The following is a 16,013-nucleotide window of genomic DNA, read 5'->3' as shown; positions in this document are numbered from 1 at the left end:
CATTTTTCTGTTGTGTGTTTTGTGATTTTTTTAACTTTGATGCAATTTAAAAAGAGCTTGCTGCAGTTGAGGAAGAATGACACCCTACTCCTACACACTACTGAGTGACTGGAGCTCCTTTAAAAAGGTCCTCATCTATTATAGAAAATGTGAAGTACACATCACACGTTGAACTATGTGCTTAATGTAAGTTTTGTTTTATCTTATTCTCCTTTTTAAAAATTAACAATGAAGCCGGGCGGTGGTGGCACACGCCTTTAATCCCAGCACTCAGGAGTCAGAGGCAGGCGGATCTCTGTGAGTTCGAGACCAGCCTCGTCTACAAGAGCTAGTTCCAGGACAGGCTCCAAAACCACAAAGAAACCCTGTCTCGAAAAACCAAAAAAAAAAAAAAATTAACAATGAACATTTATTTCATGGGTGTATATGTGTATGGGCTCACACATGCCGTGGTGCATGTGTAGAAGCCAGGACAGCTTGCATGAGTTGGTTTGCTCTTATTCTGTCTGTGTGTATGCCTGCAGGCCAGAAGAGGGCACCAGACCTCAGTACAGATGGTTGTGAGCCACCATGTGGTTGCTGGGAATTGAACTCAGGACCTTTGGAAAAGCAGGCAAAGCTCTTAATCGCTGAGCCATCTCTCCAGCCCTGGTTTGCTCTTTTCACCATGTGGACCCTGAGGCGTGAACTCAGGTCATCAGGTTTTGTGGCAATCACTTTTACTCCATGAACCATCTCTCAATACCATCCTCCCTTAAAGGTTTTATTACTTTTTTATTTAAAAAACAAAACAAAGCCGGGGGGGGGGGGGGGGGGCACACGCCTTTAATCCCAGCACTCGGGAGGCAGAGGCAGGCAGATCTCTGTGAGTTCGAGGCCAGCCTGGTCTACAAGAGCTAGTTCCAGGACAGGAACCAAAAGCTGCGGAGAAACCCTGTCTTGAAAAATCCAAAAAAAAAAAAAAACAGCAAAAAGAAAAAAGATCTCATGTAGCCAAGGATGGCTTTGAACTTCCCAAGTAGCTGAGGATGACTTTGTTTTCATGGATTTGCCTATTCTGGACATTTCTGATAAATGTGTTCTTTCTTTTAGCATTGTCTTCAAATTTAGCCACACTCTAGCAGGTGCGACATTCTGTTCCTTTTTATGGCCTATTCCACTGTATAAAGCTGCCACATTTTATTTATTCTTCTGTCTGTTCTTAGGCATTGTGATGTTCCTACTATGGGGCTATTATAAACCTGCTAGGAGCATTTAGGACCACATTCTTAGATGCATTGATGCGTTCATTTATCTTACAAATGAAATTCCTGGATCATACGGTAGTTCTGTGTTTATCAGAAGACCTGCCTTTTATTTTGTAGCAGGCAGTTAAGATTTAGTTATCTGCTAGCAAGGTGGTGGTGGTGCACATATTTTATCCCAGCACTTGTGAGACAGAAGCAGGTAGATCTCTGAGTTTGAAGCCAGCCTGGTGTACAGAGTCAGTAAAAAAAAAAAAAAAGGAAAGTTTATGTATCTTCCCATGCCAGCACTTTCAAACTTCTTTTTTTTTCTTTTTTAAATTTTTTTCTTATTGATTTTATTGAGCTATACATTTTTCTCTGCTCCTCTCCATTCCTCTCCCCATCCCCTTCTACCCTCTCCCATGGTCTTCATGCTCCCAATTTACTCAGGAGGTCTTGTCTTTTTCTACTTCCCATGTAGATTAGATCCATGTATGTCTCTCTTAGGGTTCTCATTGTTGTCTAGGTTCTCTGGGATTGTGATTTGTGGGTTGGTTTTCTTTGCTTTATGTCTAAAAGCCACTTATGAGTGAGTACATATGATATTTGTCTTTCTGGGTCTGGGTTACCTCACTCAATATGATGTTTTCTAGATTCATCCATTTGCCGGCAGATTTCAAGATGCCATTATTTTTTTTCTGCTGTGTAGTCCTCCATTGTATAAATGTACCACATTTTCCTTATCCATTCTTTGGTTGAGGGGCATTTAGGTTGTTTCCAGGTTCTGGCTATGACAAACAAAGCTGTTATAAACATAGTTGAGCACATGTCCTTGTGGTATGATTGAGGATCGTTTGCGTATATACCCAAAAGTGGTATTGCTGGGTCTTGAGGAAGCTTGTTTCCTACTTTTCTGAGAAATTGCCACACTGATATCCAGTTTGCATTTCAACCAGCAATGGAGGAATGTTACCTTTACCCCATGACCTCTCTAGCATAAGTTATCATCAGTGTTTTTGATCTTGGCCATTTTTACAGGTGTAAGATAGAATCTCAGAGTTGCTTTGATTTGCATTTCTCTGATGACTAAGGATGGCGAGCATTTCCTTAAGTGTTTTTCAGTCATTTTAGATTCCTCTGTTGAGAGTCCTCTGTTTAGGTCTGTACTCCACTTTTTTTTTAATTGGATTATGTGATCTTTTGGTTTCCAATTTCTTGAGTTCTTTGTATATTTTCGAGATCAGCCCTCTGTCTGATGTGGGGTTAGTGAAGATCTTTTCCCATTCTGTAGGCTGTCATTTTGTCTTGTTGACTGTATCCTTTGCTTCTCAGTTTCAGGAGGTCCCATTTATTAATTGTTTCTCTCAGTGTCTGTGCTGCTAGGGTTATATTTAGAAAGTGGTCATACAAACTTCTTAAGCACCAAGAAGTAGTTCACTGTGGAAAAATGCCCTGGTTTACATGTCTAGTCCCACACAGGTGGACACTTGAGATTCTCAGGTCATTCCTTCACTGGAGGGCCTTGGGCTTATCACCCTTTTTAATAACATAACCAATACTACAGGGAGGATTCTTAATATTTTGTGAGGTATTTCCACACCCTTCATCCCTAGATGGGTGAGGTGAGGGCCTGCTTGTCTCTAGGCTTTACTCTGACCCCATCTCTCCACTCGACAGGGGACCATCAGCCACCATGGCACAGAAAGGACAACTCAGCGATGATGAGAAGTTCCTCTTTGTGGACAAAAACTTCATTAACAGCCCAATGGCCCAGGCCGACTGGGTGGCCAAGAAGCTGGTATGGGTCCCTTCAGAGAAGCAGGGCTTTGAGGCAGCCAGCGTCAAGGAGGAGAAGGGTGATGAGGTGGTTGTGGAGCTGGTGGAAAATGGAAAGAAGATCACAGTGGGCAAAGATGACATCCAAAAAATGAATCCACCCAAGTTCTCCAAGGTGGAAGACATGGCAGAGCTGACATGCCTCAATGAGGCCTCTGTGCTGCACAACTTGAGGGAGCGATACTTCTCGGGCCTAATCTACGTAAGTATCTCAGGGTTTGGGGAAGGAAGGGAGGGAGTTAGAAATATGTTTGTGAGAGCCAGATGTAGTGCACATCTGTAATCATAGCATCTGGGAGGTTGATGTGGAAGATTGGGAGTTCAAGGCCAGCCTGGGCTATTGAGAGGCCCTGTCTCCAAAAACAGTGTTTGTTATGTGTGTATGAGGATCTGAGTTTGGATCCCCAGCACCCATGAAGCTGGGCTTGATAGCACTTGCCTGTAACCCCAGTGCTGGGAGGTACAGACACTAGGGTTGCCAGGCAGTCAGGCTAGCTGAATTATCAATTCATTTATCCATTAAATTAAAGGTCATTTAGTGGAAAAATAAGGCAAAAGGGCTGGAGAGATGGCTCAGAGGTTAAGAACACTGGCTGCTGCTCTTCCAGAGGACCTGAGTTCAATTCCCAGCAACCACATGGTGGCTCACAACCATCTATGATGAGATCTGGTGCCCTCTTCTGGTGTGTGTAAACTAAATAAATAAATCTTAAAAAAAAAAAAAAGCAGAGAAGTGAGGAAGCCACCCATCATTAACCTCTGCATGAACATATACACACATGTGCACCACATAAACACAAACGGTGTTCTTAGGATGTAGGTCAAAATTCTACATATTTGACTAGAAGCAGGGTTCACACTACAAAGTGGGGTCCCTCAGACCTGTTTACATCTCTTGTCCTTCCCTGCCTGGTTCAAGGTAAAGAGCAGACTGTTGTGTTCTGGAAGCCTCGTTTTTCTGTCTTTAACATGGGAACTATCACCTTCCCCAAGAGTCCACGTGGTCACACGCTCAGAGTGCTAAGGCACATGGCAGCACACCACGGGTGGTGAGGGTGTCGTCCCTGACCCTTTCTCCATCTTGGAATTAGGAAAAACTCCTTAGGAAGACTGGTGCCTCCCTGCCCTGAGAACTAGGTAGGGCACATGAGGATCTAAACAGGTTTTCGGAGGCCTCTGTGTCAGATGGGACTTAGGACTCTAAGGATCCTCTTGTAGTCACATTCTCTGGGTACTTACCTCTTAACTATATTGAAATGTGAGTTAATTTATTTATTTATTTATTTATTGGCTCATTGATTTTTTTTTGAGATAGGGTTTTTTTTTTGTTTTTGTTTTTGTTTTTGTTTTTGTTTTTGTATCCCAGGCTGTCCTGAAACTTGTCCAGTAGACTAGGCTGGCCTCAAACTCAGAGATCCACCTACCTCTGCCTCCCAAGAGATGGGATTCATTTTAAACATGAATATTTATGAGATTATTTTTTTCTGCTATATCTTGGCCACAGGTCATGAGTTTAACAGCTGTTCTACCAGATGGCATAATTCTAAAATATTCTCACTATCACGTTCTAGCCTTAACTACCTAATGGGGGTGGTACCCGGAGGACCCAGGTTCCTTGTGGACTGGACCAGATCCTCAGTACACAAAGGACACAGATGTTCCCATAGTTACTGCCTGGCAGCCAAAGACTCTTTTGTTCACCTTCATCTCTGAAGGTGCTGGTAAATCCTTTGGGATTCCCTGTTTCTCCAAATGTTCTTTTCTTCTCTGAATGGTGAGGTATCATGGAAGTCTATACTGAGGCTCTTTTTAGAAAGAGATCACGGATACTTAATGGCAGATGCCAGCAGTCTTGTTCTTGTCTTTGTGTCTGCTGTAACTGGCTGTCACTGGTCATTTGTTGGGTCCCTTTCACATCCTCTGAAAAAGGATACTCCCATGACCTCAACATCTCATTTCACCCCTTCAAGGCATCCAACCTTTCACAATGTGGCAAAATATTGTCACCTACAGATATGTTGGGCCAAGTTCATATCTATTCTGGGACTCATACGGCCCATGGACTGCAAGTTAGACATACCTATTACTGTTTGCCTCTTGAAATGACAGAAAGCTCCCTGTGGACTGTAAAATAAATACCCTACATTTTTTTTTCTAAATTAGGAGTACTTGCTGAATAGAGTATTGGGCTCTAGGATTCCAGACTCCCCTCAAGATGTGTCACCACTATGTGGGTACAGAGATGGGTCTGCATGTTTCCTTCACCCCACAATCTTATGACATGGTGGAAATCGGGAGGCAACGGGCCTTGGAAAATTCCCGAGAGAAACAGATTAAAACTGACTGGATGCTTCAGAACCCTGTCACGCTTCTCTGGGAGGATTAGATTCAATCCTCTTGGCCAAAGAATGATACTGCTGCCGAGTATCATTCTGCTCCAATGAACCACTTCATAGAAACTTCTGCCCAGGATAAGATAAAAACAGTATGGGTCTGAGAGCCAGGAGTGACCGGACTCCTGTTGACTGGGTGTGCTCAGGAGGCTGTCTGATTTTTTTCTCCTTAATGATAGAGTTCTTCTACTGGATTCATCCTAAACAAGGGGCCTTTCAGAAGGCATCTAGAAGGTTCTGAGGGCTGGCCTGCCTCTTCTGAGATGGGTTCCTTGCACGACTCCTGCAGGGTGTGGAGCCTACCTGCTACATAGCTCTGCCTACTGATCTATCTCAGGCACCCTGGCTCTTCTGTACATTGTCACTGGCCGAGACCTCTCTGTAATTTCTCACAGAGGACATAGTCAGCTCTGTTCCGGACATGGCGCTGGGGCATACGCGGGAGGGGGCTACAGGAGAGGAGGGAGCTCAGCTGTGGGCCTTTCCTGAGTAGGAACGCTGGAAGAAGTCACTCCATAGTGCCCCAGAGCATAGAAAGAAAGATGACAACTGCAGGCCATCTCTTGGGGAGCCTCATGAATTAATTCTTACAACCTTATGGCTTTAAAGATGCTACAAGGCTATCCACTCAAAACTTTATTGAAAATGTGTATGTTGAGGCTGGGCAGGTAGCTTAGTGGGAAAAGTGCTTGCCATGCAAGCATGAGAACTTGAGTTCGGATCCTCAGTGCCCACATAAGAAGCTAGGTATGGTGGTGTACCTCTACAACCCTAGCACTGCGTGGGCAGAGACAGGTGGATCCCAGGACCTCACCAGGTTCCAGCCAGTGAGTCGCAGGTTCAACGTTGATCTCTAGCCCCCACATACATGCACATACGTGTACACATGCACTCATACACATATGTTGCATACACCCCCAAAAGAAAGGCATATGTTTCAAAAAGCAAGAGTCCTTCCCCACTTTTAACTCCCAATCCTTTATCTTGGGCACAAATGTGATTGACCGGGTTATCTGTGCAGATGGAGAGTCTAACAACAGTCCCACTCCCTGAACCTTACGCATCTTGCTCCTTTTGCCCGGCTGCACTGTGGTCTTCTACCTCCGTCAGTACCTGTCTAGTCAGATCTAGGCCGACTGATAGCTGAGGGCCACAGCTAGTAAAAAGCTGTGGGAGGGAACAGAGAGCCTTCCCTTTCATTCCAGTTTCTTATCCTTCACCCCCACCCTCAGAGAAACTGGCCCACCATTTGCTTGGAGACAGGATCTCACTACTTAGCACAGGCTAGCCTCAAATTTGATATCCTTCCGTCTCACCATCTCAGTTTTCCCAGCTCTGGGATTATAGGTGTGATCCCACTATTTTTAATTCCTGGTTGTTTTGTTGTTGTTGTTTAACAAGTCCTGGACACTATTTTATACATTTTAGATAAATGCAGAACACGCTCTGTTCCCTCAAAGTGGCAGCGCAGGCCACATTCTGCTTATCCTTGTATCTGCGTGTGTACTCTTCATAGCAGAGTAGGATCTCCTGTTGAGGCCATGAACTATACCAGCAAGCTATCCCCACTAACAGACTGCCCAGCAAGACTGCCCCCACTAACACACTGCCCAGCAAGACTGCCCCCACTAACACACTGCCCAGCAAGACTGCCCCCACTAACACACTGCCCAGCAAGACTGCCCCCACTAACACACTGCCCAGCTGTCATTGGTTCCAGCCACAGTAGAAGTACATTCTTGTGAAGTGTCTGTCTTCAGCATAGCTATCCAGAAAGTGCTGATGCCACAGAGAACCTTGTAGAAAATACAGGGTTCCGATTAGTCTCTGGAGGGAAGAGGAGGTTCACGGTTGGGCTATGCACACATCTAATGGGTTAAGAGGCAAAGCTGAGATTGCCCCCTGGCATATGTCTGTCCCTCAGCTTCTTCCCCATCACTTCCAATCCTCTTTTCCTGAGGCCAAGGCCTTGGGAGCAGCTTCTGCTCTGTGCTCTGTGGCTGACCATATAAAGCATGAGGAGCAGCCAGGCCTGCTTCCTAATACGGTCACAAAAAAGAGATCCTACTCCAGCTGGGACCTGCTGGTGGCATTGAGCTTTGAGATGCCTGACTGGGACACGGGAAGGGAGGTTATGTTGGGACCTCTGAACTCAAGCAAGCATCAGGAGAGGGACTGTCCTGGACATGAGACCCTGGTTTGCGCTAGAGGATTTGCCAACTGAGCAGACTCACATTTGCCTCGAGTGTGGATTAAGTGCTTGCTGTGTAGTTGGGCTCCAAAGGAGAGGCAAGCAGGAAATTGTTAGGTCTCAGACTCAGGACAACTGGCTAGCCAAGGTGTGTATTTAACATATCAAGGCAGCCACTGTTCCTAGGCTCTCCCAGCATCTCCTGCTAAAGGGTCATCCTGGCTGGCGTGCCTCCCCTACCCTAAACTCTCTAGCCCCTGAGCTTTGCTGTCCCCCACCCCTGCCTGCTCTTTCCAAATGACCTAGACATTTTGGCTCCATGTCCTTTTTGCCTCAAGGTCTCCTGGCTTCTTGGCTCCTTGTTCCTCTGTCTTGCTCCCCACTGCCCTCTCACAGCCCAGTTCAGTCTGAACCCTTCCAAATTCCTCTATTTTCTCCCTTGTACCTACAATAAACTACCTCAAGCATACCCAGGAGCAGTCAGAATGATGTCATTTATGCCTGGGGTTTAGACTGGGGTAGGAGATGGTGGTAGTGTCCCATACATAAGTGACGTCATTCTGGGGTAAAGCCTGGCTGATGATTTTCAGTAAGATGATTAATTACTGACACTACTCTTTGAGAGCCTGGGTATGTCGGGGATAGGAAGGAACAGTAGTGGCACAGAAGTCCTTTGAACACCTACTGTGTGCAGTTCAAGGTCTCTAGGACGTACAGCAAAGGCAAGCTGCATCTACCCTTGGGGAGGCTTCAACTTAACCTTGGCAGTCATTTAGTAAGCATTTAATTAGCACCTGCTCTCTGCCAAGTCTTAGGTTGGGGCTGAAGAGGACAGAACAGGAGTTCAGGTGTGTAGAGGTGACTGCAGCTGGCCTTTTCAGGTCAGAGAATGCCCTGACCTGGGAGCCAAAGCTGGAGGCTGTCCTGGCCCCTGCTGACCTCCAAAGATGCCTCCTCCCTCTGATTGTTCCAGCTACAGCCCACGTGCTGCCTGCTGCCTCCCTCTCTGCCCTGAGCCTTCAATCCCCTGATCCTTTAAGACTCAGCACCCCAGGAATCACCATGGTCACCCCAGCACTCCTCTTGGTCGGTGCAGGTCTCCTGTCACTGCTCTGCTCTCTCCTGACCAGGAAGGACTTGGGCCTTTGAGGCCACTGTAGCCCCAGTGGTCCTTTCCTTCTCTTCACCAATCGCGCAACTGTGAAGAGCAGCATGTGTAATTTGCTTTTGATTTTTGTTGTTATTTCTCACATTTATTCCTTGTCATTTCACCACCACCTTTTCTTTTTTGAAGTCAGGATCTCATGTAGCCCTGGTTGGCCTCAAAATTGCTTTATAGTTGAGGATGACTTTGAACTCCTGATGCTTTGAGTACCGGGATTCCAGATACTTTATGTGGTGCTGGGGATAAAACTCAGGGCTTTGAGCATTCTAGGCAAACACTCTACCCACTGCCACACCCCCAGCCTTTGTTCCCTTTCACCGTTGAACATGCTATACATAGTAAGATGCATCCTCCCTACTGCGGGTTAGCACCCATTGCTTCTGTTTTCAGTGGCTGCTCTGGTTTGAGATATGTGCCTCTCACTTGTCATTATTAAATTCCTAAATTATGGCTGGAGAGATGGCTCAGCGGTTAAGAGCACTGACTTGTTCTTCCAGAGGTCCTGAGTTCAATTCCCAGCAGCCACATGGTGGCTCATGACCATCTGTAATGAGATCTGGTGCCCTCTTCTGGCGTATAGGCAGGATACTGTATAAATAAATAAATAAATAAATAAATAAATAAATAAATAAATCTTTAAAAAAATTAAATTCCTAAATTATTAAATTACTTCTAAGACTTCTTCAATAAATAATAGCATCATTCAATCACATTGTCCCCTTTTTATATAAGATTAGGGCAGTCTTACTGCCTACACGTTACTCCCTTCTCCTCAGGCTTTTGTGGTTAGCTATTTTATCACTGACTCTTTCTGTTAAAAATTAAAAACCACATTGTCTTTATTATTCATTTTGTTTTGTTTTATTGTTTGAGACAGGGTTTCTCTGTTTAGCCCTGGCTGTCCTGGAACTCACTCTATAGACCAGGCTGGCCTTGAACTCAGAGAGCCACCTGCCTCTGCTCCCGAGTACTGGGATTAAAGGCATGTGCTACCATTACCCACTGGTACTCTGTAAGTAGCAGTCTATATTTTAATCAAATAAAAAAATCAAATAAAAAAAAGGAATTTGGGGATTGCTGGCTTGTTGGTAAAGTGCTTGCTATTCCTTTAAGAGGACCCGAGTTGAGCTCCCAGCACCCATGGAGAAAAGTTGGGTGTAGTGACCACACTCCTCTGACCCTGATGCTAGGAGGGCAGAGGCGGGAATCCTTGGAGCTTATTGTTAGCCAGCCTAATCAAACTGGTGAGAGAGCCCATCTTAAACACTAAAGAGGAGGGAATTGGAGAAGAGGCCCCATGTTGACTTGTGGCCTCCACATGCCTGCACACATGTACATGTGTACCCCACACATGAGCATGTGCAGACAGACATACAAGTTAAGTTCCTGAGGCTTAGTGAGATGGTGGGTTTGGGAGCCTAAAACTGGTTTAACTCAACCACACGTGACTGGGAAACAACTCAATCTTGCTTTTTTCTTCCTTCTCCACAAGACTCCTGCTGAGTTTCTGAGTAGCCTCAGTTTCCCCCACGATGGCATGAGGCTGCTGACTGGGGTGTAGGAGTTCTCCCACCCATCCAAAAGTCCAGAACTGAGCCTGGTTCTCTTTTGTAGACCTACTCCGGCCTCTTCTGTGTGGTGATCAACCCCTACAAGCACTTACCCATCTACTCAGAAAAGATCGTGGACATGTACAAGGGCAAGAAGAGGCACGAGATGCCACCCCACATCTATGCCATTGCTGACACAGCCTACAGAAGCATGCTGCAAGGTGAGCCTGCGAGGCCTGAGAACCACCTCAGGGCTCAGCCTCAGTCCCCACCCCCACCTGCCTGAGTCCCCATCAGGAATGTGGAGTTTGGCAGGCAGGGCCATGACTAAAAAAGGGCAAAAACAAAAGGAACATCAGTCTGCAGCAAGGAGGGGTGGGAATGCAGGGCTTGAGCAAATACGGGCATTGCCCTCTCTGACTTCTGCCATCCCTGTGACTGTTCCAAGGCCCTGGCTAGCCAGCTGCCAGAGAGGAAGAAGCTGAGGACAGGCTGTGGATAAGCTGTGGACCTGGGTTGCCACCTACCAATCTCTATCCCTGGGATTGTAGTCAGATGTCTTTTCCACAGTCCCAACTTCCTTGTATGTGAAAGGGGCTAAGAGTCTCTGTGGCACTTCTGTAAGCCTTGCTCTGCTGGCTTTACCAATGGAGGGCCTTTGTACACACACTCCAAGTTCAGGTGTGGCAGCTTGTGACTCCTTTATCTGAAATGTCCGGACCAGAGCCGCTGTCAATTTGAAACCTTACCCCTCCCCTGATTTAGGAATATTTTCATATATGTATGATGAGAATTTGTGGGACTGGAATTCAATTCTAAAAACAATATTCACTCATGTTTCATTTCTACTTTATATAGTTTCAAGGTAATTTTTGACATTATTTTAAATAATTTTGTACATGAAGCAACATTTTGTCAAATGGAATTTCCCTTTGTGACTTTATGTATGGACTAAAGAAGTTTCAGATTTGGGGTTTTGGGGTCTGGGATTCTCAACCCAGTTGACACTTTTGAATGAGTGTTTCTGTTATGCTCAAATCTGTGAAGTCCCCCAAATGCCAACAAGAAGACCGAATCCCTTATGTAAAAGCAAAGAGGCTTTATTTTATGCAAGTTTGCAAACTCGGTCTCTCCATGTGTCCAACGTATTGGAATAAATGGAGAGCCCTGAGCTCAATTAGAGTTGGGTTTCTATAGTAGTAAAGGTGGGGGTGAAGGATATCTGAGGTTCAGGACCCCTGGTTGGCTGACATTTGTCTAGGGGTGTCCTGGTGAGTGTGTGATCCTATGTACAGTGGTTGGAACATTAGGCATTTCCTTTGTATGGTCTGCTCTTGGGTGGTGCTCAGGTAATCTCAGTTTGTGGTTCTTCCTGTAACCAGGTATTGCTTCAGGGTAAACTACTGAGACTCAGGCCTCCATTAAACTTATGTATGGCTAGAACTTAGTACATAGAACATAGTAAAGAACTTCCTTTGGGTGATCTGTTCATATTTAGCTTATCATGGCTGGCTCCTACATTTCTACTGGGACAAAGTGGTAGATTCGCAACAGAAGAATGGGGAAGTGTTAATTGAAGAGTCCCAGTGAAGTTAATTTTTATACCTGACCACAGTAAAATAATTACCATCCAGGTAAAGATGTGAATAAAGTATTCTAGAAAATTTCCTCATGCCTTTTCCGTGCCAACACCTCTTCAGAGTACCCCCTGCTAATTCTAATCAGCGTGTGTACACCCCTGCTAATTCTAATTAGCGTGTACACCCCTGCTATTTTACTTTCTGTCCACCATCAGTACAGCCTTGACCTCCTGTGAATGACACACTGACTTTTATTAGCATTTTCAGGAGGAACTTCCCCCCACCCCCACCTCCTCAGAAGAGGCAGAACAACATGTCAATTACAGCATGCATTCCAGGGCAGAGCTGCCTCTACTAGCATGTGCTTAACAAGGAGGTGCTGTGTGACCTTAAACAAGATGGTGAATGTCCTGCACCCTGTTTCTTCTCTGTAAAAAGGGATCCATAAGAAGGTTCTGACCGTGATGGGTCAGGAGATGGAAGAGGGAGGATGATTGCAAGTTTGAGACTGTCTTAGGTTACACAAGCAAGTCTCTGGCCAGCCAGGGCTACAAAATGAGATCCTGTCTAATGCATTCAAACCAAGAGGTCTGTGACCCACCTCCTAGGGCTGACGTGAGAATTAATGAACTATTATTACATCCTACATCAAAGCAAGTCTGGTGCTTGATCAACAAAATCCTTTCTAAACATAAGGTAGCACAGATCAAACATCCCCAGTTCTGAAATCCACGATCTAAAACGCTCCAAGATCTGGGATAATTTCATTGCAAATTCTAGGAAGTGCAAACTCTAGGCTGTGAAACTTTGTTAATGAGCAAAGTTATTTGAAATATTGCATGGGTCAGGTGTGTGTGGGATCACCATTACAGCTCTGGGGAGGCAGAGGCAGGCCAGTCTGATAGACATGAAGAGCTGCAGGACATCCAAGATGACACAGAGAGATCCTGACTACAAACAAACATCACGTGAAATGAGCTTTGAGGGCTGGAGAGATGACTCAGCAGTTATTAGGAACACTTCCTGCTCTTCCAGAATGTTAAATTGGGAGCCTAGCCCCCAGCCCCCAGCATGCCAGACCACTCCCACAGGGTATTTTAGATAGCTTTAAGATAGCTCTCAAAGGAGAATCACGTGGTCATGTGTACACACACACACACACACACACACACACACCGTGGTCACCCCCAGGGCCACCTGAGAGCGCAGGAATCCCATTAAACCTGGATATTTTTTAATTTGGCTTGTTGTGATTTGGCTTGATTGGGATTTTTGCATGGGCAGAGAGCTCACATTAGGAAAATTCCTAACACAGAGAACTTGAGTTTGGTTCCCAGCACCTAGGTCAGGCAGCTCACAAAGTCTTGTAACTCTAGCTCCAAGGGATTCAACAATCCTTCTGGTCTCCATGGGCACCTACATTCATGTGGACACCCACTCCCCCCACCACATACACAATTAAAGAAATAAAATTTTTTTTAGTATTTAGGTTTTCTTTTTTATTGCTTTATAAATAATACCATTCAAAATTTCTACTTCCTCCTCTCCTCCCATTTCCCTCCTGCTCCCCCACTCACCCTCCCCCACCCCCCCCAGTCCTAAGAGAGAGCAGGGTACCCTGCCCTGTGGGAAGTCCAAGGCCCTCCCCACTCCATCCAGACCTAGGAAGGTGTGCATCCAAACAGACTAGGATCCCAAAAAGCCAGTATATGCAGTAGAGACAAATCCCAGTGCCATTATCATTGGCTTCTCAGTTCCACCCTCATTGTCAGCCACATTTAGAGAATCTGGTCTGATCACATGCTCATTCAGTCCCAGTCCAGCTGGCTTTGGTGAGCTCCCATTAGATCAGGCACACTGTCTCAGTGGGTGGACCAACCCCTCACGGTCCTGACTTACTAATAAAATATTTAAAAATTCAGATAGTATCTAGAAGACATATGTGAAACTTGACTTCCAGGTTCATGCTACCTCATTATGAATTTGCAAATATTCTCAAATCTGAACACACTGTCCTAAGCCCTTCATATGTATAGTGCTGGGAGTGATTCATGGACAGGAGGACAATATGGAGAACACTTGTGCAGGCTAATAGCTAGAGACCACAGTTAACGCAAGCAGGTGCAGCAACCAGGTAGGGCCTCATGGAACAGGCACACTCAGTCCTTCCACAGGGACTGTCAACTCAAAAGGACACAGGTCTGAACTGAGGATTGAGAAGAGCTCTGTTGGCAGCACTTGAGGGCAGGAATCCAAGTGTGCCTAGAAGATGGAGCTACCAGGTGGAAGCACCCCAGGCTATCAACAGTTTGCCAGACCTCAGCTGTAGTAGGAACTTCACATCCAGACATGAGCCTGCCACTCCCCCAAGGACCCAGCAGGGGGAGCCCTGCAAAGGATGGCGCTATCCGAAGTGGGAAAATCCCCACTAGGTCTTGGAGTTAGAATTCAGTCTGTGTTGTATTATTGCGTTTGTGGTCCCCTGGATGAAAGTGTATTTGGAAAGCAGCTCAAAAGCCTCTTTGGTGAACATGATTTTGGTTGAAAGTAACTCAACTAATTGAGTGGCTTAGCCATAACAGTTTATGCATCACATGATAAGCTACAGTTCAGTGGTCTCACGGCTGTTTGAATCAGGAACTTTCCTTAAGCCCCTGAGGGAACTGAGGCCCTTATCCAAATACCTGACCTTGGGAAAAGGACTTCCTTGAGGACCACACACTCCACTAATTTTTTTTTTTTGGAGGTGGGGGGTGTTGAGACAGGGTTTCTCTGGTGTGTAGCCCTGGCTGATCTGGCCTCGAACTCATGAAGATCCACCTATCTCTGCCTTCAGAGTGCTAGGATTAAAGGCCAGTGCCACCATGCCTGCTCACTTCACTACATTTAAGAGTAATTTTCATTCCTCAAGGGACGTGATGCAGGGTTTGTGCCAGGTAGCATAGCCAGCACTGAGCTGTGTCCTAATTGCATCCCTTTGTGTCTTGGTCTCACTCTGTGGGCCTGTTCCCCTCATATGCTCCCGAAAGGGAAGGTCCTGTCTTTTATACTGTATCATTCTGATCTCTCTATACTTGTTAACTGAATCTTGCTCTTAATGGCCTCAGGCTCTGGATCTGGATTGTGGGCAGTTCATCCTCGGGGTCAGGTGTGCCCAGTTAGTCAATCTTTGGCCTTCCTGGTCTTGGTGTAATCAGGAGGGGACAATAGGATTTCTGTGTGCAGAGACATCATGCTATGTGGTCAGGAGGGGACAATGGGATTCCCATGTGCAGAGTCATCAAGCTATGTGGTTATACAGTGGTGGAGATTTTTTTCCAAAGAATTATTTTGTTTTGGGGGTGTGGTGCTGAGTATCAAACCCAAGGCCTTGACTATGTGGGGCCAGTACTCTTAGCCCCGAGCTACACCCCCAGCCCTCTTCTCACTTTTCCTTTGAGAAAGAGCCTCTCCAAGTTGCCCAACTGGCCTTAAACACTCTGTATCCTAGACAGGCCCTGAACTTATAATCTTCCTGCCTTAACCTTCTAAGTAACTGAGATTACAGGCCCATGTCACCAGGACCAGCACCTTAAAGATTTATAATTTAAATTTTTAATTTAGGTGTTTATTTGGTGGTTTGTGCATGTGGGGACAGGTTTCCAAGGAGGCCAGAAGAGAGCATCCGATCCCCTGGGGCTGGAGTTAGAAGTGGTTGGGAGCTGTGGGACATGGTGAGCTTGGGTCCTCAGCAACAGCAGCAAGTTCACAACTGATGAGCAATTTTTCAGACCCCATTTGAAAGACTTTTTAAAACTACAAAGTACTGTAACAAGGTTTTCCTCCATCAATACCCAAGTCTCCTCTACCAGTTAATTTTTATTTATTCTGTTAGCCAAAGAAAACGTGCTTCATGAACCTCCCTAAACCCCAGAAAAAACTCAGACCAGGCTGACCTCAAACCACAGAGACCTACCTGCCTCTTCTCCCTCGTGCTAGGATTAAAGGCGTGTTTAATGGATTGTTGGATGTAAGAAGTTTACTTAAAGATAAATTATCACATGGACAAACAGACAGACAGCAGCATGACAAG

General features: G+C 45.6%; 1 protein-coding gene across 1 annotated transcript in view; it reads left to right on the top strand.

Moving 5' to 3' along the window:
• Nucleotides 1-16,013, top strand: part of Myh11 (myosin heavy chain 11) — a 97,235-nt gene that overhangs the window by 9,180 nt on the left and 72,042 nt on the right. Inside the window, exons 2-3 of the mRNA XM_050125826.1 lie at nt 2,904-3,264; nt 10,426-10,582. Of these exons, the coding sequence (XP_049981783.1) occupies nt 2,920-3,264; nt 10,426-10,582 (502 nt within the window). The 5' untranslated portion in view covers nt 2,904-2,919. The remainder of the gene's footprint in view (nt 1-2,903; nt 3,265-10,425; nt 10,583-16,013) is intronic.

This window comes from Alexandromys fortis, unplaced genomic scaffold (assembly GCF_014885135.2).
Source record: "Alexandromys fortis isolate MF-2015 unplaced genomic scaffold, M_Fortis_MF-2015_v1.1 scaffold_238, whole genome shotgun sequence".
Lineage (NCBI taxonomy): Eukaryota > Metazoa > Chordata > Mammalia > Rodentia > Cricetidae > Alexandromys > Alexandromys fortis.
Note: the sequence above shows the minus strand (reverse complement) of the source record. Positions and strands in the feature narration are given on the sequence as shown.